At 38.8% G+C, this 21,752-nt stretch overlaps 1 protein-coding gene across 2 annotated transcripts in view; it reads left to right on the top strand.

The window, feature by feature from the left end:
- Positions 1–21,752, top strand: part of MAP3K20 (mitogen-activated protein kinase kinase kinase 20) — a 132,712-nt gene that overhangs the window by 39,207 nt on the left and 71,753 nt on the right. For both annotated transcript variants that reach the window (XM_048484851.1, XM_048484852.1), the window contains exons 3-7: positions 11,965–12,052; positions 14,912–15,013; positions 16,193–16,258; positions 18,680–18,708; positions 18,803–18,940. In XM_048484851.1, the coding sequence (XP_048340808.1) occupies positions 11,965–12,052; positions 14,912–15,013; positions 16,193–16,258; positions 18,680–18,708; positions 18,803–18,940 (423 nt within the window). The remainder of the gene's footprint in view (positions 1–11,964; positions 12,053–14,911; positions 15,014–16,192; positions 16,259–18,679; positions 18,709–18,802; positions 18,941–21,752) is intronic.

Below are 21,752 nucleotides of genomic sequence, written 5' to 3'. Positions count from 1 at the left end.
TTCCTTGTGCAACGTCATCTGAATTCCACAGAGACTAAATCAGACTTGTATGTGCATATTAACGGACTTTTGTTTTAGGCCTCCTGGAATGTAGTGCGGGTGGTGTGACAGGTAGCCATAGGATTCTGGAAATGAAGCACATGAATTGTGTGTCGGGCTGACCTAAGGGCAGAACATCACTGAGAACATGATGGACGTGTAGCTTGCCTAGCTTCTTCCTTATTTTTAAAATTTTTATTATTTATTTCAACTTCAAGCCTGCCCTTTCCTTACTGAGCTGGGCTAAGCGTGAGAAGATCGCATCTGTCTCCATCCCTCACCTTCTGTGCTCAGTGTTACATCCAAAGAAATTATGAATAGTGCTTCATTCTTCTTATAAGGTGGAAGTACTTTTAATATCTCTGCCCTCAGCATCATTTCTCTCAGATCAGTGATCGGATTGGTGAAACCTCTTGTCTCGAAATCAACTCTTTGTCCAATGAAGTTCTAAAAAGCTGAACCAAAGTGACCCTACACTAGCTGGACAATGCCCTGGTGTGCTCATTGGGATGGTTAATCTGTTCTTCATTGTTCACTGGCCCTTGCATTTATTGTAATGGTTAGCTAAATCAGGATCATACCTGTAGGACAGGGGTAGGGAACCTGCGGCTCTCCAGATGTTCAGGAACTACAATTCCCATCAGCCCCTACCAGCATGGCCAATTGGCCATGCTGACAGAGGCTGATGGGAATTGTAGTTCCTGAACATCTGGGGAGCCGCAGGTTCCCTACCCCTGCTGTAGGACCATCATTTCAGAGTCGTAAAAAAATATTCTCTTGTCTCTGGAAAATTTGAATAGAGAGCTAAAACAAATTCTTTGTAGTCACTTAAGTCGAGTAGCTGATCCCTACTGCCCTTTCTTTTAAGGATGTGTGCCGGCAATTTTGTGCAATAGCATTTCATTTCTACTTCCACAGACTGATTTCCTCCCAAATTTATATTGGGATTTAGTGTATTGGAGGCAAACGGATGCAGCTGAAAGCTTTTTTTAAAGCTGATGGAAGAGATGAAATTAGCAATCTTGTTGATGCTTAAAACTCCTGAACCCACTGGTTCATTTCTTATGAGCCACCATAGAAAATCACTCCGTAGCGGTTGGTGTGAGTAATATATGCATTATTATAGCTTTTAGCAAGTGGTCTCTACAAATTTTAAAAGACAAGCTCATTCTGTAAGAAGTTGATGAACGTGCCCTTCCGAAAAATTCATGGAAAGTTTGTGGTATGTGGATGCACAAATATGTAAAAAAATGTGATTACAAACAATAGTACAGGAAAAATAGGGAGAGCTGCATTGCGTGTCTCAACTCTTCCAATGTTTGGGCTCCTTGGCTGAGATTTTGAAAAGTGTGAGAGGTTCTCTGGATAAGAGGTGTCAAACTGATTTGTTATCAGGGCTGGAGATAACATAAATGTGAACAGCACTTGGGGGGTGGTACTTGGACTGATGAGCCCACAGTGGGATGGAGTGGTTGCATTGAGAGGGGGGAGACCCACGAGCCAGCTCAGGACCCCCTCCTCCTTGCTCCCAATCTGGTCAGGCAAGCCCAGCTCGCCAGGCCAAATCAGGAGTAAGGGTGGGGGTTTTGGCTCTGCTGGCTTGTGGACCTGACCTCTGCTCTAGATTATTCTGTTTGAAAGTGAAAGTTTTAGAATAAAAACATTGTAGAATTATTTTTGAGCCTACCGAGTTCAAACATGTTACTTTGCGACTTTCATCAAAATATTCAAATTAGCTGCAGTTCACACACTTATTATAGATACATGATTTGGCGCTGAATAAATTGCACAACTCTAGGAAAACATTCCTGTTGATTGTTTCTGCATGACCAAGAAAGCTTTTCTCAAATTATGATCATCACTAGAAGCCAAATTAAACTTTTCCACACAAAGACCCATTCCTGTCTAAGGAATGACAGATTTGGTGCAGATTACTTGATCTTACAATTGAGCATTCATGAAAGAGTCTTTAACAGCATTTGATCAGTAGCTCCTTGGCCTTTTGGCTGGGAAAGTATTATTTTTCTTCTGAGATAGAGAAATTAAATAGCACAGACTTGTGTAATATATGGTAGAGATAGTCTGTGGTGATTAGTAAATTATTTTGTTGAAGAGGCACTTTCGTGCACTCCTAAACAGGGATATTCAAAAGAACGTTCCTTAGTAAATGTGTTAGGATTGCAGCATAATTTAGCTGTTCATGCTCCATGGAAGTTAATATAATAAGATGGTATTAGTAGTGACTGAATACCTATTCATGGCTCTTAAGAGTAAATAACTTCATATGAATTGATGGTGGAAGTATTACTAATTTGAGGGGAACTTTTTCATATCATGTGATATGAAGAATCTGTGTTTAATAGAGAGTGTCATTTCTCAGTTTTGAAATTCTTTACTAGCCACTATATTTGCTGTAAGGACATTAATAAATAAAGATTCTAATCCTAGATGCATAAAGCTAGTTATGGGGAAACAACCAGTAGTAAATCTGGTTATGGGGAAATAACCAGTAGCCCAAGATGGGAGTGTGCATCTCCATCTACCTAAAAGATACTCCCAGTAGGATCTGGATGTGCATTTCACTGGGGAGGAACACATAGATATGAATATGAATTCTCATTTGCAGCACACAGAGCATACTGTATCCCTGTGTATCTGTTCCTTATTGTACTGAGATGAAAATAATTTAAATTGGTAATAACTGGGTAAGCATAATTGTTTGGGTTTGGCATGTATTTGTCACACAACTAAGCCAGGAAATAGTTAACTGTTAGTATATTACATAGTTGCTGAGGTCACTGCATAATTCGAGAGTCAACTGATTAGCTATTGGTTAGTTTTAGCCCGACATTGATAAGGAGCCAGATAGCATGTATGACCAAGTTTGTAAAAGCTAACTTGTTCTCCTTGTTCAGAAACCCTCTTGCAGCAGAGAGAGAGAAATATAAGAGATAACTAAAGACCACATGTATAGCCCTTCTCTTTGCACTTCAATAGCTAGTAAAGTTTTTCTCTTTTTAATAGCAACTAAGACTCTGACTCATTTATTCTTGCAGCTCTGCTAAGATCTGCTAATGAGCATATATATTTAACAATAATAATGCACCTGGCTGTGTCTTCTGTAGTGATGTGTAGTAGTTTACCATTCATCTTCTTCTGGTAATTTGATACATGGATCGGTTGCCATAAATCCGTTCTGCTAATTCTCGACCCTTTTGCAGGAGCACAGGGCCTTTCTGTGGCAGAAAAAAGTGTTTTACCAGCATATGGCTCTGTGCTAGAAGAAAGTTCTGTTGGAGGAACTGCCAGCCAGGCAAGACATGGTTTGAATCCTGGGTTTCTCAAAGGCTACCTACGGAATGGCTTCCCTTTAAAACTTGTTTATGAAAAGTGTCATCAAGTCAACCTGAACTATAACAACCCCATTGTGTTTTTAAGAAGAGATGGACAGAAGTGGTTTGCCATTACTTGCCTCTGTGTTGCAATGCTGGACTTCCTTGATGCTAGTCACAAAGTTAAACATTAAATTCAAATTATATTAATTCAGCCCATGCTTTATGTTAAGTTTTTTGAAGAAAATACTATCATAAAAGTGATTTAATCCTGTGCCTATCCTGTACATTCCTTTTCCTCTTTTCCTCTTTTTTTTGTTAGCTTTTGTTCCCCCACCCTCAGATATCGTTTTATAGGAGAATTGTCAGGACAGGGTGATCGATTATGGGTTATTGTAGGATGTTATTGTTATTATTTGACATCAGCAGATTTAAGTGTAGGTTTTAGTACTGTAATTAACTTATTGGAATGCTTTGTTGTATTATTGTGTTTTAAATTTCTGTAAGCTGCCCTGAGCCCAACTTCGTCGGGAATCGGCAGGCTATATATGAATGAATGAATGAATGAATGAATGAATGAATGAATGAATGAATGAATATTGGTTTTAAGTCTGCCATAGTGGAAGAGAAGTTTTCCGTAACTCTGTTCCATTTGCACAAGAGCTATGGTAAGTTCAAGATCTAATGTTTCAGATGCAATCAGTATTGTTGTGAGCATAGATTTTGTGATGATATTATCCAGTTTGAGATTGCAATATGATGTGATAGAAGAAGATTATTATTGGGAGGGGAGGGAATTACCAAATAGTTTATTTGCTATATCTTATGCAAGTTGACAGTGCAAAGGCTACTTGCAATGACGTTCTTGCAGGCTAGCTTTCAGAGGAGGTCTTCCTCAAGCTGAAACGTCCCATGGGATCCAATCTATTGGTTGTAAAAAATATTAGTTACAATTAGTTTATGAGTTGGATTTTATCAATGGTGTATTCTTTGAAAGATGGCCAAATTTTGCCCAACTCTATGGGGTCATCCTCATAGCCACCCTCCTGATTTGCATAGCTGTTTTCTGTATGGGTCCCCTTATCCCTGGCACTTCCTTGTGGAGGAGGGTACATGGGGAGCTACTGGGAAAGATGGTCCTCCAGTGGAATGTCCAGAGCAGCCATTCTCAACCAGGGTTCCGTGGTACCCTGGGGTGCCGTGAGCATGTCCCAGGGGTACCGCGGCAACACTACCGCCCCCCCTCATTTTTGTGGTGTCTCCCACCGGCGCCAACAAGGACATGGAGCTGGCCAATGGGACAGGGCCTGCCACAAGGTCAGCAACCCCCCCCCAGTGCTTCCCTTCACCCTGGGAGGGGAATGTGGGGTGTGTGGCAAGCAGGGGCAATGGGAGGGGAAGGTGGAGGGTGGCAGCAGGGGTACCGTGAGATATGAAGAGTGAGGTCAAGGGTACCCTGACCTCGAAAAGGTTGGGAAACACTGGTCCAGAGGGTTGAATTATATGCATTTATATCTACTTTTTAGGTGAAGGGGGGGATAGTTTATTTCCTATAATGATTCTAAGAAGAAGTGTAGGCAAATGTCCCACCCAACTTTTGATGTGATAGTTGACCATCATAGGTTGACGCTGGACAAAAGAAACAGATGGAAACTCAGATTTTGTGGATAAGTGAGAACCAAAACTGTGTGTAATACAATTTCCCTTCTGCTTTTACCTTGACTGGGAAAAATGTGGTTGCTCTAAAATGATTTTAATTAAACAGCAATTACAAAAATAAATTTCCTCAGACTCTTGAGATGCAAAAATTAAAGACTGTTTATGCATTTATAAGGAGACACAAAAAACATTAGTTGGTTGATTATGTGAGCTTTTTACCCTGACAAATAACTGTGTAGGAAGAGACATTAATATTGCAGTTTTGGTAATGTTGTGCTGAATGCTATGCTGAACCACATCAGGCAACTGTGCTGGGGCAACAGTGTGCGTTAACTCTTCTGTACTGGTCACAGACACCATATCAAAGTACCACAGAAAGTGAGATTGGGCTGATATGCCAAAAACATCTTTTAGCTAAAAGCCAGTCACAGAATCTCTATATAATTTAGAGGGTTATCTGCTTGCTGATAAGGACGGCCACAGTTTTGTATACAACAGCCAAGTTTTGCTACAATGCTTACGAAACCTGGAAGACGTTGGTTGGCAAATCTATTTTAACGATTTTATTGTATTGTTGCCATGCAACGTTATTTGTTCTGATGTTTTCCTGCTCTGGTTAATGACTGTATTTGACGGACAGACAGAAGCCTTTATTGGCATTATTATGACTGTATTTAATAAACTGAACTATTTTAGAAAGCCTGTTATAAAACCCCAACAGTTAAGTAAAATAATAATAGGACAAAACTTATTTTTGCATGAGTATGCTGCTGTATCCATCACCACACAGCCTGTTCTGGTCTGCCACAGACCGGAACATCTGTAGGATCAAGGTGAAAGGTTGTAATATGTAATAGTTTTGTTAATATTCTTAAAAGCTTCCCTTGGAGCACAAGGTTAAGTTTGTTAATATTTTATATTGTGGTGGATATTAGTAAGGCCGACTGTGGTTCTTTATGTACTGTGTAAGTGTTAAACTTGGGATAAGGATTGGATCCCTGATTTTCATGCTTAATAAGTATTGAGTCAGTTCATTTCTCTTACAGTATACAAAGTCTGAAGATAAATGGTTCAAGTATCACTTTGAATGCAAGACATTTGTCTTGATCCAGAGGAACACACAAGGACCAATTCAGCTTCATATACAGAGACCTTTGAGTAAGGTTAAACCCTTTCAGTTGGGTACATGATTGAAAGATAAGCAAATGAAAAGACCAAATCCAGACATTTACACTCCTTCCTCACAGATTATTGGCCAGGTTTTTAAAAGACTCCTTTTAGAAAAGTGGGGTTCTTTCTGTACATGAAGCCCAAACTTTGAATCAGGATGGGTAATTATGTGTGATCCAGACCTAGTCAGCCAAGTGCACACAAATCTGTGTCTGCATCAGCAACATGTAATGAATAATTACATTACATCTGTATGCAATGATTAAAATGCTTGAGGAATAGAATTAAGAGATAGTATGTTGATGGATAAAGGGAGCTTTGATTAAAGCTTTTACCCCCTGCCCCCCCCCCAAATTTTTTTTAAAAAATTTGGTTTCTAAGATGCTGCTGTACTTGAACCTATAAACTGATGGATTTTAAAAAATCTCACTGCTTCAGTGGGAAGACGTTACATTTGATAGAAACCATTTCTTCCCTTTATAAACCTTTAGTATACTTCAATTCCTGTTTTGTTTTCCTTCAAGTTCAGCTTTTGACATTGCCACACACAAGCAGAGGCTGCTTGTGGCTTTAAGTTTGGCACCTTAGACTTTGGCTTAAGGTGCCAAACAAATCCTTTTGTCTTAAGGATACAGAGAAACAGGAGAATATCTGATGTTGGAGATCCAAAGCTCAGCTTATAAGTGAAAATGGTATGTTTGCCTGCTGTGCATATTTGCCGCAAAGTTCTCAGCAGTCCTTTAGAACGGGGCGGATCCAACCATCTTCCAGTAGCCTTCCTCCAGCATAAGGGGCTGTTTCCTCTGTTTGCTCGGGCCTGGGAGGAAAGGGGTGGAATGCACCCTATGGTGTATAGTTAGACAGCATAGCACAGCAGTTCTCAACCTGTGGGTCGCGAACCCTTTGGGGGTCAAACAGCCCTTTCACAGGGGTCACCTAAGACCATCGGAAAACACATATTTCCAATGGTCTTAGGAACCGAGACACAAATAATTTTATGGTTGGGGGTCACCACAATATGAGGAACTGTATTAAAGGGTTGCGACATTAGGAAGGTTGAGAACCACTGATATAGCAGGACATAGAGAGTCACTTGGGTAGTAGCCAGGCTGATTCCTAGAAGAGTGATAAAGTGTAATATCTTCCTCTTTACAAGAGTAGCATGTACTCTTGTTCCTGAACCTGAATGCCCTGAAAGTTAGAGCCATCTGCCCTCTTCACCATGTTGTGTCTGCCTACATAGATAGGACGACTGATTCCTCTCGAAAGTAGAACACAGACTAAGTGTAATAACACCTTACCTTTGTGTAAGAAGGTATCTGATCTCATTTGCTTTTTTTCATACTCATGTGATCTAAAGATTAACAGGGTATGGATGTAGTCCTTAGACGTTATGGGGAAGTGGAGTAAATTAAATGGCAGAGTGTGGCACTAGTTGAACACTTCAGCAAGATATTTGTTTGTTGTTTTATTTTTAACTTTGGGAGAAAGAAATTTTATTTGACTGGATTTGACTGCCAGTGAAATAACTGAATTGTTTAGGCAAGTACGTGGCCTCAACCACAAGCTATGGTGCTGGGTAGGACAGAATTATTACAGAATTTTGTTGTACCAGTAGGATGAGAGGTTTATCCCTACATAGTGGATTTATTTGGAGAAAGAACTTTCCTCTGGGTAGCATTCAGTAAACACTAAAGAATCCCGTTTGGACAACCAAATCTTGTTTGGCATTGTCCGGTAAACCATAGATAATGACTTTTGTTTTGCAGAGAGCAGATGACCGTGTAAAACCCTCCTGGGATTAAATTGTATTAAGCCTTAAAATACTTCAATGCTACATTTCCTTGCTGAGTGTCTTTTAACTCTTTCCAAGTGAATTTGATAGTTGTATAATAAACATGGCAAATGTTTCTGAAGTGACACAAGTAATTGTACTCTCACATGAACAGTGATAAATATTCGTGAGTGCGGTGATATCTGTTAATTGGAGTAGTTAAACATATTAGCCCAGGCATTTACTATCATGAGAGAATGACATGTTGTGAAATTAACAGTCCAATCCAGACTGTGGAGGTGGCCGGAGGTGGCGTGTTGTGCTTCTGCCTGCAGAGGGCTTTCCAGAGGTGCAGGGAGGAAGAAAATAGCAACAACCTTCCCTACCTCTGGAAAGCCCTCCATTAGGGCTGATGGACTGGTGGGGTGAATCCAGGGCCAGACTGTGGTGCAGCTGACTGCAAGTACTGGGTAGGAGCTGACTAACATTGGCACAACCTCCAGGAACACCCAGGCTCGCCTTCATGACTGGGGCTTCTGGCTTTTTTGGCTGAGGGGCACCTGGCCGCCTGAATATTGGGCTCTCTGCTGGAGCATTTTGGTGTGGGCCCATGCTGGTGAAAAACTGCACCGGCTCCACAGATAGCGCCCCCCCCCCCGAATTGGGCTGTAAATGATATATTAAACACAAAGTTGATTGGCTGAAGGCTGAGCCAGTAGATAAGGGAATTTTAATCTTTGTTCAAATTATGATGTTGGTAAGGATGGTTAGCCTGAAGAAAATGTAATCGACTTTCAACTTAGCTATTCAAATTTTTGGATGTTATACCGGGAAAAATATTTTATTGAAATTCAAATTCAATTTGTGCCACAACGAGAAATTGCCTGGAGAGGTGGAACATACATATAAGAATAATTAAGTTTTTTAAAAAACCTTCACAATGGTTAAACTTCTTTACACATTTTTTTAAGTTGAAATGTGCTGTTATTATTTGTTGATGGATTTCAGTAGCTTTAAAACCCTGACATTTCTGAGAAGAAAATGCAGTTATATCAGTGAACTCAAATTCCCAGTCAATGTTTTCAAAGTATAAATAAGCCTAAAGCTGAAAGTTCTCCTCGATACATGATGCATTATTGGTAAAGGTCATTCTAATGAGATCAATTAATGGAAAATCCAGCTTTCTCTTTCACAAACTACTATTAGACAACTGCTTCCCTGTGGAGTTTAATCTTGGCTTGTTTGAGATCTAAGGTGGTCTGTTTTTATGGCTATTGTTTTAAAGACATTTTTAAAAAGATGGCTCTGGAGAGGTGGACATTTTTTAAAGATGATCTGGATGGCTCTGGTTGGTATTTGGATGAGAGACCACAAAGGAAGTCCAGTGTCACAATGCAGAGGTAGTCAGTGGCAAACCACCTTTGAATGTCTCTTACCTTAAAAACTCTATAGTGTCACCATAAGTCGACTGTGACCTGATGACATTTTCTGCCATCGCCAATATATTTTATTTGCTCAGTAGTATGTTTTTGCAAATTAGGTTAGTCCTGTCACCCTTGCAAAGGCTCTGGAAGAAATCTTTTAACATTCTTAATGGCCAGAAGCATACATAATGGAGTAGATCTTCGATGTTACTTGTTTGACAAACACAGAACTGCAAATTTAAAAATGTTTTCCGGTAAACTTCCACCAAAGATTAAAGGCATTATTTGAAATGTAATTGACAAGGATTATTTTTCCACTCAGGTGAAATTTAGTAATATATATTGAATAATCCACCAGGACATTGTGATATTTGAACATGGAATACCAGGGAATAGTCTCAGCAATGATTATGATAAACCTCACTGAACAAAAATTTCTTTTTACCCTCTCCTAGTATCATAGACAAAATAATCTATGAAAAAAGTTGAGTAAAGATGATACCAATCTGTTTTATGTCCTGAGAAGCTGAAATAGAATTATTTAAAAGACCTATAAAGACAATCCTAATCTTTAAAGACGCATCTCTGTGTAGATCTCTGAACAAAAACAGCAAAATACAGATTACTGGCAGGCAGTTGAGCCTAGAATAGATCTCTGTAATTTCAAAATAGTTTTCAAATCCATGAAAGACACCCACATGTTCACGTATTTCAGTGAAACTTGGACTTACAGCCATTATCAAATGTATATTTGCTGACTGTAACTCAGCCAATTCTTATACAAAAATAATGTTATCAATAGTCTTTATTTCAAAGATAGGCCACCCTTAATATATTCATTTATTTAAGATGCTTGCGCAAAGTGACTTACAATATCTTCAGCAAAGCAATAAAAGCAAATAATTTCTTTTTAAAAAGAGCATCAATAAAAATATTAAGTAGATATTTAGAAGATATTAAATATTAAGCAGTAGATATTAAAAATTAAGTAGATATTATATATTGAATTTAGCTGCAAGTCGAATTCATCTTTGGGGTTCTTTAAAAAAATACGGAAGAACTATGTTCAAACCTGTAGGAATTTTTCAGTGATGTTTATGTATGCAGAGCCCTGGCCCCTAAAAACTGTGACTGACCATTCTATGCTTAAATATGTTGTTTACTCATTCCAATGCATTCAAAGAAATCACTGGGACCAGAAATTTGAATGTACATGCTACAATCAAATCTGGTAAAATCTGGATTGAAATTCTATTTAAAATGGTCAGAAATCCTGTTCCCGTGTGGCATTAAAATGTTTATGAGTGGATTGGAAGGTTTTGTTTCATACATGGTAGAATCCTCTTTGAATGCAAGGAGCACACTTCTTCCACCTGAGCTAGTGAAAGGTTTCTTGTGTTCGAGGAAGACTCGCCTTTAATGGAATGGATCCCACTACCTCCTTCCCTAACTAATCTCCAAAGTTAAAGCTGTCTTTAGTTGCAGTTGCTGAATCAAAATCATACAAGCTTTTTGAAAACAGACTTTTTCTCTTGTGGAAAGGTTATGTAACTTTCCCCTCTGTATACACAACTACAGTTTGAAAATATTTGTCCTTAATTTGCCTAGAAAAATACTTACTTTTTTTTGTCTGACAGCCTACTGAAAATCAAATCAAAGACTATTGATATTCATGCAATACAATTTTGCATAAGGATTAATTGTGGAATTATTAGACAGAAGGCAAAAATATCCTCATACTCTCCAGGAAAATACCCTCCAGGAAAAGAACTTGCTCTAGAAAATAAATCAAATTTCTTTTGCCAATGTGCTCAGAATTTTAAAGACACTGGTAGAAAAGTAAATGATTAGTACTGGTAGATTAACTATGCTGTTGTGGGGAGAAGCATAGTGTATGAACTGAAGCTGTGTGGGTTATGAAACTTCTCCAGTTTCAATGACAGGCAGCAGCTGTAAAAAGTACCACCATAATCAAGAACCCTAGATAAGTATATTTTTCTAGGGCCATTATGACATCTTTTAACCTGAGAATGGTTAGGACCAGGGGCATTTCTACAGAAAAAGGTTCCCAGGGCAAGCACTGAAATTGTGCCCCCTTCCCATCTGACAAGTCTTTGCCATCTTGGAAGACCATCTCTTCAGCAGCTGGGTCTACCCATTCCTTTTAACTGTGGGTAGATCAGCTCTCCAGAGGGCTGGTCGACCTGCTAGTAAGAAGAACTGGTAGACCTGACCTCTGCACCAGTCAAGTCTACCCATTTCTTCTTAATGGTGGGTGGACCAGCCCTCCAAGCGGCAGTGGCTTATTTTACAAAGGGGCAGCCTAAGCGCCCCTAAGCAAGTAATGCCTGGAGGCAATCAGGCCCTGGCTGGCACCGCCCTAAACACGTCAGTGGTTAAGAGTCCGATTTGTATGAAGTTGCCTTTACTTTCTCAGAAAAGATTTCCAAGCAGGCATTTCTGCTGTATTGATGAATTATGTATGACTCATCCATGGAAGTTTGATTTATGTCTTCATGAATATCTTTTGTATTCACATCTAATACTTCCTTTGGATTTTAAACAGGCAGAGATACTCAGCGTACTCAGCCACAGAAACATCATTCAGTTTTATGGAGCTGTTATCGAACCCCCCAACTATGGCATAGTTACAGGTGAGTTACATTTCCTTTTTTCTTTTCTTGGTTTGTTTTAGATTCAGAGATTTCCTCTTCTGAGACATGCCTAGGCATTTCTTTTAGTTGAGAAGAGCCAGTGTGCTGCTTGCTAAGCAACTTTTGCAATCAGAAGCCTTTTATGATGTCATAATTAATTTGGTGTATTAATGTTGCTACTCTTTCTTATATTAATACTGCCAGTAATAGATCTTGTATAAAAACTATTTTTGGCTGGTCACTGTATTTCCATATTTAGAGGTCTAACATGTTACCTCTATTAACTGGAGATCATTTTAAGAGCAGCAAGTTGGGTGCTCTTGAAAGCAGAAACTAGGCTCTTCTGGCATTAATAATGCTGTTACATTTCACTGATTTCTGCAGTGCTTATAGAGTGAAAGGTATTTAAGGCACTTTCACCTTCAGTGAATGCCAGAAGTGGTGATGGTGATGAAGAGTCCTTGGAGCAGAAGAAGTGTTTGTTCCAGGTGTTATTTGTAAAAATTCGTTTACCTCTGGATTACTTCATCAAGGACAATTTGATGCACAATCCCTCTCTAGGGTCGATTCCCCACAGGCAGAATCATTCTAGGATTGAATTACAGTACCTAGTTGATCCCACTCCCCACGCCAGCTGAGGTCTCATGTTGGAACCGTGCTCAGAAGCTAGGATCACCTTGGTGCCTCTTCTGCTCCTCATTCCCAATTGGCTGTTGCTTTAGGGCAGGAACGTGCATTCCTTTTTTGGTTTTTTTTTAACGTAAGAACTATGTAGCTACATTGTCACAAAGCAGTGGTCTACGGAGCTAGAAACAGTGCATAAACGTGCGCTCATTGATTGCATGGTTGTGGCTTCGTATGTAAGAAGAAAAAATAAAAAGGAGTGTTTCTGCCCGCCGTGAGTCTCCCATTCTGCACATGCCCAAGACACTTAGCCGTGATTGGCTGACAGCACAAATGGGAGAATCACGGGGGGTTAGGATTCCCCATGATACTGGGTTCATTCTGTGTTCGCCCTAGAACAACAAAAAAAGGGATACCTCCCTGGTGGATTTTTAAAAAAATAATGGTTTAAACAGTACCCATAGCAATTTTATTTCAAAGGCACTTTCATCACAAAAGAAAAAACCCCACATTATTTCAAAAATAGGGGGATACCCTTTCTTGCTTTCTTCCTTTCTTCCACTTCTTGCAAAATTATTTTAAGTTCTTCCTTCCCCTTTTAAAGTTCCATCTTGATTTATAGTTTCCCAGAGAAAAGGTTTATCTCACTGCTTGTCTTCAGAACAGATGAAATGTATCTTTATCTTCAAGATTAATTATCCTCCAGTAGGAAAGAAATGAGGACTAGTTGTGCTTAACGTTTAGAGTGATTTACATCTCCCAGCTGGCGATCTAGCCATGAAGATCCTCTGCAGTATGCAAAGGCATCAACTCTCCATAAATCCCCACTGGAAGCCCTGTCCTCTCCCTGGCTCCTGGAAAGCAGGATGTGCGACTAAACTTCAGCAGATCAAAATATGCCTGAAAAAAATGCTTGCAGACTTTGATATTTTAATTCCATTTTCTAGAACACTGGCAGTGATCATTATATTCGTCATGTGTAGTGCATTCTATGAAGTTGCAGGTGTAGTCTCTCTCTCACTTTTTGTGGGGGAGGGAAGTTGAAATGTTATGGACTTTGACATTTATCTTTGGAAACAAATCCCTACTGTTACATCTGTTGCTAATATGGGTAATATATTAGAACTGGCCAAACTTAATACTTGGAGGCTGCAGCAGTCCTTATTAATGGGAATACCTTACAGACCACACTAGAAAGACCAGAGATCACCCTTTACCAATAAACGTTTATTTGTGCCACAAGCTTGTTTGGAGCATAGTAAGTTTTTTCCCCTTTGGTGAAACTTGAGGTCAGCTTTTTTTTCTACAAATTTAACATCCAGTATTGTGGCTGAGGAGGAGAATGGATGTGTTTAAGATTCTGTTTCTTTCAGTGAGCAATATCTTTGGACGTATAGGTATAGCTGAGTTGCCATCAACGGGTGATCTCTGTAGAATGCTTGGAGAGGTCAGCTTGTACATAGTACTGAGAGCTCTTCAGCTTGCCAAATTAGTTTTCAAGTTCTGGGTCAATTAGGTTTGACAGCAAAAATAATTATTTTCTGAGGGTAAGAATTCTTTACTATAGGGTTTGTTTTTTTTGCTCCTGTACAGAACTGGAGTTCCCAGAGTTCCTTTCTTTGAGAGCTGTGAGGGTGGAATAGGCTTGAAGCTGGTTTAGATCTCTAGGGGTCAAAAACACAAGAAGCTCCGTTTAAGCTGAGATGTGCATGAACCTGGCTTTTTTTACTGTGCGCAAATGCCTCACATTGAGTGGGAAGTCAATAGACCTGTAGTCAGTAGTTATTACATGAGCAGGTTTGGATAATCTTAATACTCTCTTGACATAGGGATGGTCTTTCTTGGGGTAGTCAATTTAGAGAGCTATCCTAAGCAGGTCTATTCAATTGAGTTTATTCCTAGAAAGTGTCCTAGGGATCAAATTGTTAGAATGTAGTTTAGGTGGAGAAAATTGTGGAAGATTAGTTTGAAATACTTTGGTTTGCCAGCATGATGAGAATGGGAAAGGTATCTTGATATGAGGTCATGGAAGTCTGGTATGTGACTGATCTGGTTATGCTTTGGACTACAGTGAAGTAAGCTATTAAAATTACTTCAAGGAGTCCCAGCAGCTGCTATACATGGAATATGGTTGTTAGTTTATTTTGTTTTGTAAACAGCTCTGAATTTTTTTTTGCTAGAAGAGCAAAATGTAAATCTAATAAGAAATTTATTTTGTTTTTATTTATTTAACAGAATATGCTTCTGCTGGATCACTGTATGACTATATTAATAGCAACAGAAGTGAAGAGATGGATATGGATCATATAATGACCTGGGCAATTGATATAGCTAAAGGTAAAAGGCATCAATTTACAACATTAGGTAGACAACAAATAATTTATAAAGGGCTTATGTTCACACCCAACCTTGATATCTTATAGTTTGTTTGCCTTCCTTGAACAATCAGATACAGAAGGTCCTGTAGAAGATATCTGTTTCTGTTACAAACATTTAGCACTTACAATAACTAATTTTTTCTGTTATCCTTTCATTTTATTGCTAGGTTATTTTATTGTTGCGTTTTGAGTGTTGATGAATTTATTGTGATGTATACTATTGATGTTACCTGCTCTGAGCTGGTCATGACCTGGGAGAGTAGCATAGAAATCAAATCAATCAATCAGCAAACCCACCACCAGCCGGGTTTGATTCTCCACTCCTCCACCTGAGTGGCAGAGGCTTATCTGGTGAAGCAGATGTGTTTCCGCACTCCCACATTCCTGCTTGGTGACCTTGGGCTGGTACAGTTCTTTGGACCTCTCTAACCCCAACCTACCTCACAAGGTGTCTGTTGTGGGGAGAAGAAGGGAAAGGAGCTTGTAATCCACCTTGAGTCTGTGTATTGTCGAAGACTTTCACGGCCGGATTCAACAGGTCCTGGTGTATTTTCCAGGTTGTGTGGCCATGGTCTGGTGGATCTTGTTCCTAACGTTTCGCCTGCATCTGTGGCTGGCATCTTCAGAGGTGTATCACAGAGGGAAGTCTGTTATCACAGAGGTGTATCACAGAGGGAGCACAGTGTGTAACAGACTCCCTTCTGTGATACATCTCTGAAGATGCCAGCCACAGATGCAGGCAAAACGTTAGGAACAAGATCCACCAGACCATGGCCACACAGCCCGGAAAACACACCAACACCTTGAGTCTCTGTACAGGAGAGATAGGTGGGGTATAAATCCAAATTCCTCCTCCTCCTCCTCCTCCTCCTCCTCTTATTCTTATTCTATATTAAGTGTACATATACTTCCATCTATACATTTGCATTGGATTGTACATTGTAGGACTGTTCACTGATTGGTCTCACTGCAATAAGAGGGGATTCATCGAGAGTTTACTAGAGCCAGCTTACTTACAGTTGTTATGTGAACAAGATCCCAGTACTTAAGTAATAGATCGTAATATCATAATATTATAATTATATAGTAATTCTAATAAATGCTCATTTTATTTATTATTGTCCCTTGTCCTTTTTAGGAATGCATTATTTGCATCTGGAGGCTCCGGTCAAAGTAATACACAGAGATCTGAAATCCCGAAATGGTAATACAGCCAAGAATGTATGTGTTGTGCTTTGCTGCATTGTGGGTTTACTGTTAATGCTAGGAAGCAGAAGAACGCAAATCAGACACTAGCTAAAATGTGTCCTTAGCGCTATTCAGACGGCAGAATAATAATAATAATTTCTCCTGATTTAATTTACCTTTTACTCTATTTGTCCTCCAAGAAAACTTACCTTTCCTTCCAATTTATCCTTCTGCAGTGTTGCTCAGAGAAGCATTTGGTTGTGTGTCTTGTAAATCCCTCCAGGTCATGGCTAAAAATTACAATATGTTTCTTCAGAAGTTTTATCATTCATTTCCTCTGAATTAGGACTATAGAGGGTGTATTTTATACATTTTTCTTGAACTCTCACATTATTTTGTTATTTTTAACAGGACGATGGTGATTAGTGTCATACTTACTGACTCATAAATCACAGTCAGGATTTCTTCACTATTGATCTGAAGTAGAACAGCTAGAGACCAAGAACATGTTTGTGAGAAAGAACTTTTGAGAGTCTTCGTTAAAATTTCGTCAACTTCTCTCTGTGACAGGCTTAGACAATTTCATTATGCATCCTGAATTTGTAGACAGATGCATCTGATGAGCTGGAGAAAGGGTTATGAGAATTTCCTCCATTAACTTTAATTAGTGGCCTACTAATTATATAGAGTAGAGAACAAGATAATCTGTTAGCACCTTCCGTGTGCTGTGCTTTTACTCTTTTACGCTACCGCAAGCAGCAAGGAATTTGCAACATCATGTCAATGAATACTGCACTGCGGTTTTCTTGACATATCTGTAGATCCATTTTGCTATACGACTGCTTAAAAGTTCAGAAAACAACTTTGGTTATTTCTTAGGGTTTGTGCTTCAGATGTGGAGTAGCTCTAAGGTCCGCAGTTTTCCACATGTCTGTAATTTGTAGTTGCAACTCATGTTGTCACTTTGTGACTGTTTGACAAAAGCAAATTTCCTTATGCAAGTTTGCCAAGCGGGGTATGCCCGAAGTTAACAGAAAAGTTTTTTTCATAATGGTGACATTGTTGAATATTGTTTTTATTGTCACCTAGTTTTTTATTTGTGCTTTTTTTTTCTTGGGTGATGTTTATGACTAGGGAAATCCAAAATCCACTTCCTATCTCCCTCACCTATGTGTAAAATATATCTTATTTTGTTGGCAGGCGGGCGTGAAGTTTACTTGTCAAGTATCAGATGGGTGTCACAGTTTTTAGGAGTTTACCGGTGAACATTCTAGAATTTCGAGGAATAATCTCAAAAACTTTTTCTGACATAAGAATAGAACAAGTTGTAGGATGGATAATTCCAACAGCTAACAACTGGGAAGCTTTTTACAAATATATATTTTTTTCACAAATTTGTCTTTGAAAAACCTGTAGAGTTGGAAACAGGCATTGACATGGACAAAATAATGAGAGCAAAATAAATATTCATTATGTTTAAACTGGATATTAGTTTCTACAACATCAGTGTCAAAGGTATAAATTAAAGTAAATTATAGAGCAAGAACAAATTATTAAGTTGCTAGTGCTGCAAGCACATTAGGTAACAAGGCAAAATCAGGACATGAACATAACAGCCATTCAGCTGTTGCTTGTCCCTAGTATCTGTTCAAAGGTATACTGGTTATGTATGGCAATGTTACATTGAACTGTCATGACTAACATGGACCCTGTTCATTATTATCCCATTTTAAAGTCATCTAAGCTAGCGACTGTCATTATATATTGCAGTTAAGTATTTCGTAATATAATTAAGCGGTGTATAAAGAGTGACTTATTTTTTTCTGTGTCGTACTTATAGTCAATCAACTGAGGAACCTCTAATTGTAATATTTTAAGAGCAGAAGAATAATTTCTTGTAGCCCTCTTTCTTGTCATATCCATCATTTCGTGAACTTTTTATCATTCTTAATTATTTTTTCTCTAACCTAAAAATGCCCTCGATGCCTTCCCTTAAGAAGGACGCTTCATCCCTTTGCCATTTTAGTTATATCATACTTCTGCCCCTTTTCCAGTTCTGTGGTATCTTGTGTCACTCTTCCAAATGTGACTCACTATAGATTTATATAATAGCATTTTAATTTGCGGTTGGTTAATTTTTAATTATTTCCCCCAGTTAAACCAAAAATTGAATATTTTCCCTCTTTCATAACACACTAAGCAGACTTTTTCAGGGAGGTTTCCACCATTATCCCAAGACCTCTTTCTGTGGTAGTCACAGTCAACTCAGTGTGATCTAGTTAGGGGGCAGGTGCAATTTAATGCCAGCCGTTCCAATCTGAGAAGTGATTTGCTTGAAAGTATATCCCCGTCCACTGTCATGGTGGAATTTTTTAATGGGATGTAAATAGTTTGTTTATCTTTGTAATGCCATTATCTGTTGTTTCTTTATTTCCAGTGGTTATTGCAGGAGATGGAGTATTAAAGGTAGGAATATTTCAGTAATGTATAAAGGATTTTTATACTGCTGAATGCTGTTGATCGTTTTACTCAGCTGTGTACTGTGTACTGTTTTCTCTAGATCTGTGACTTTGGTGCCTCAAGGTTCCATTCCCACACAACACACATGTCCCTAGTTGGTACCTTTCCTTGGATGGCTCCAGAGGTTATCCAGAGTCTTCCCGTGTCAGAAACGTGTGACACCTATTCATACGGTGTGGTGAGTAGCTTGTTACTCTACAGCCCATGACCTGCCAAACATATTTAACAAAATAACTCTTAGTTTTGCATAGGCTTAGTCGGACATCAGGAACAAAGACAAGAAGGATTCATATCTTAGATATTCTTCCAGATGTATGAAGCATTCAGTGTGTGTTATGTACTACAGAAAGTATGTGCCTGACATACATGCATCCACATGGAGTCTTTTTGTGCTTTTTCTCCCACCTAAATATTTACATACCATTCTTAATTCCCCCCCCCCTTTTTTTGGTACGGACTGTGTAGTGTCAGTTGGGTCTGTTTCACTTAACCCATTTGGACATTTCTCCACACCCTTCTTTTCACTGTACTAGCAAGTTCAATATCTAGGGCTTGAAAAATCCCACTTAATTAAATAGGTACTTAAGAACATAAGAACTAGCCTGCTGGATCAGACCAGAGTCCATCTAGCCCAGCACTCTGCTACTCGCAGTGGCCCACCAGGTGCCTTTGGGAGCTCACGTGCAGGATGTGATAGATTATCATCTTTATAGATTATCTTTATAGATTATCATCACTTTATACTTTATAGATTATCATCAGCATCACCATCAATTCTTATCCAGCTTTCGGCCCTTACAGGTTTAAAATGTACATGATAAAATTACATTTTAAAACTTAAAGTTAACCCACAACACACATCATTAAAACAATCATTGAAGAATGCCAAATGAAACGAAAAAGTCATCACCTGTTGGCAGAATAGTGCAACAGAATAGGGCTGATGAAGCTCCCTAGAGAGAGAGTTCCAGATCTTTGGTGTCATGACCAAGAAGGCCTTCTCTTAAGTTCTCCCCAGCTACTCTCAGAAAGTGGGAGCACTTGAAGCAGGGCTCCTGAGGATGCTTTGGGAATTAGATATTCCCTTCTGTTTGCATAAAGGGGAATGTTGAGGTTTTGGTGTATAAATATTAAGAGCGTAAAGTCCACACTCATCACCTATAAATAAGTCGTTGTAATGGGGAGTACCATTCATAAAGGCTGATAGATGCACCCTTAGACTAAGATGGTACATGATGCAAATGCTTCTTAATGCTTTCTCAACCTCAGTCGCTCATGGTGAGGTGAAATCTATACCTCTAGAGAAGAGCCATTCAAGTACAAGTGTGTGCGTAAGTTTCTCATGTAAAATTTATCACACTTTGGATCCGTTGTAAATAGGCATCATCACAATAGATAATTAAAAAGGGAAGGCTGATTTCTCTTTCTTAACTTGATCTCCATTTTAAGCAATACAGCAGTATCAGAGTTAGAAAAGTTTTGTGAAAGTATGACGTTTATTCCAACAAATTTGCCACATAAATTGTATATCGGCTAGTAACTTCAGTGTTAGTGACCATATTAACTTTCAGGACACTGATTCATAGCTAGGTATTTGTGCAGCAACGATGATGTCCTTGTGCATGTTTGAACTCCTGGGCCGCCATTCCAGTTAAGTACATTGGGTCAACTTCTCTAACAATTGAAGATTCCACTTCAGCACATCTTTGACTTCTCCTAACAGAGCAACGACAGCAGTGAGTATGTTTTAAAGATAAAGGATAAAATCACGGAAAACGTGTGACTTATTATTTTCTTTAAAACAATCTCATCTATAAATACAGGTTTTGTACAGCCTAGTATCACAATCTAGAGAACTTGCAAGTGGCTTTTGTGCTAGACAGACATCTGCTTTTCATTCGTTGAAGTGCAGCTGAAATTCTGATAACAAAGAGCAGAATCCTTTTCAAATGTAAACGAGTAAGATGTTGAGAAATGGCATTCTGTTGGCAGAATCCATGGCCTTTCTTTCCAGTGCCAGAATGGGCTGTATTCATTGAACTATTACATTGTTTTCTTCTTCTGTTTACTGCGTAAAGGCGAAAGTGCATTTTCCCACCATAGTACAATATATGGCTGTCAACCTATAGGTCCAAGTTTTTCCTTGGTCAAGCACAAGTTGTCTCTTCTGAGCAGGTCAAATGAAAATGAGGAGGGATAGCAAATATATTATACTTCTTTGTTCCTCTTCATTCGCTGACTTCCCGGCTTGCCTCCCTCCCACCACTTTTGTTAATTTGAGATCCAGCAAATAATTTTATGAGGTGGGAGGTTGAAGACTGCAGATAAAACGTACTTTCTATTGAGAGTAAGTCCCACTGAAACCAGTTGGGTTATGGCTGAGTATAAAGGTAGACAGGAAGATTTATCTGTAAGTGGTTTCCACTGAAATGATGGAAACACATGTCTGTTAAATCAGTTCAAAATCAGGGTTTCAACTCTTTACTAAGTAGTTGGCAGACTTACTCAGTTACCTCAGATCGCAAGCTTCTCATGACCCAGTATATAATTCCTAATCTAAAATGTTGGTGTTCCAAACAGATACTGCTTGTAAAAATCTAACAAATATTTCTTGCATAGCTAGACATATCCTTTGGCATTTGGTAGAAAGTACTATGTACTCTTCTGCCTGACAGGAAGATACTTATAGGACAATGGTAATGTGCAGAAGTCAAAGTTGAACTGAGCCACATTCAGTTTAAATATTAGTTCAACAAAATTAATTTTACCAGTGCATTTGTATATTTAAGTATATGTATATTAATTGTAGGAGGATTTTGCAATAAATGTCATTTTAGAAGTAAATTCTGTGAGGATGCATTGTTACACTGAGGATACATATTTTTCCTCTATTCTTACAGTGAATGAGAGCAAAGCTTGTTTTAATCCAGGGTATAAAACAGGTGTTATGCTATGACCGGACAAGTTTGTTTATTTCTGATATATTAACC

Source organism: Sphaerodactylus townsendi, linkage group LG02 (assembly GCF_021028975.2).
Source record: "Sphaerodactylus townsendi isolate TG3544 linkage group LG02, MPM_Stown_v2.3, whole genome shotgun sequence".
In the NCBI taxonomy this organism is placed as follows: Eukaryota; Metazoa; Chordata; class Lepidosauria; order Squamata; family Sphaerodactylidae; genus Sphaerodactylus; species Sphaerodactylus townsendi.
Note: the sequence above shows the minus strand (reverse complement) of the source record. Positions and strands in the feature narration are given on the sequence as shown.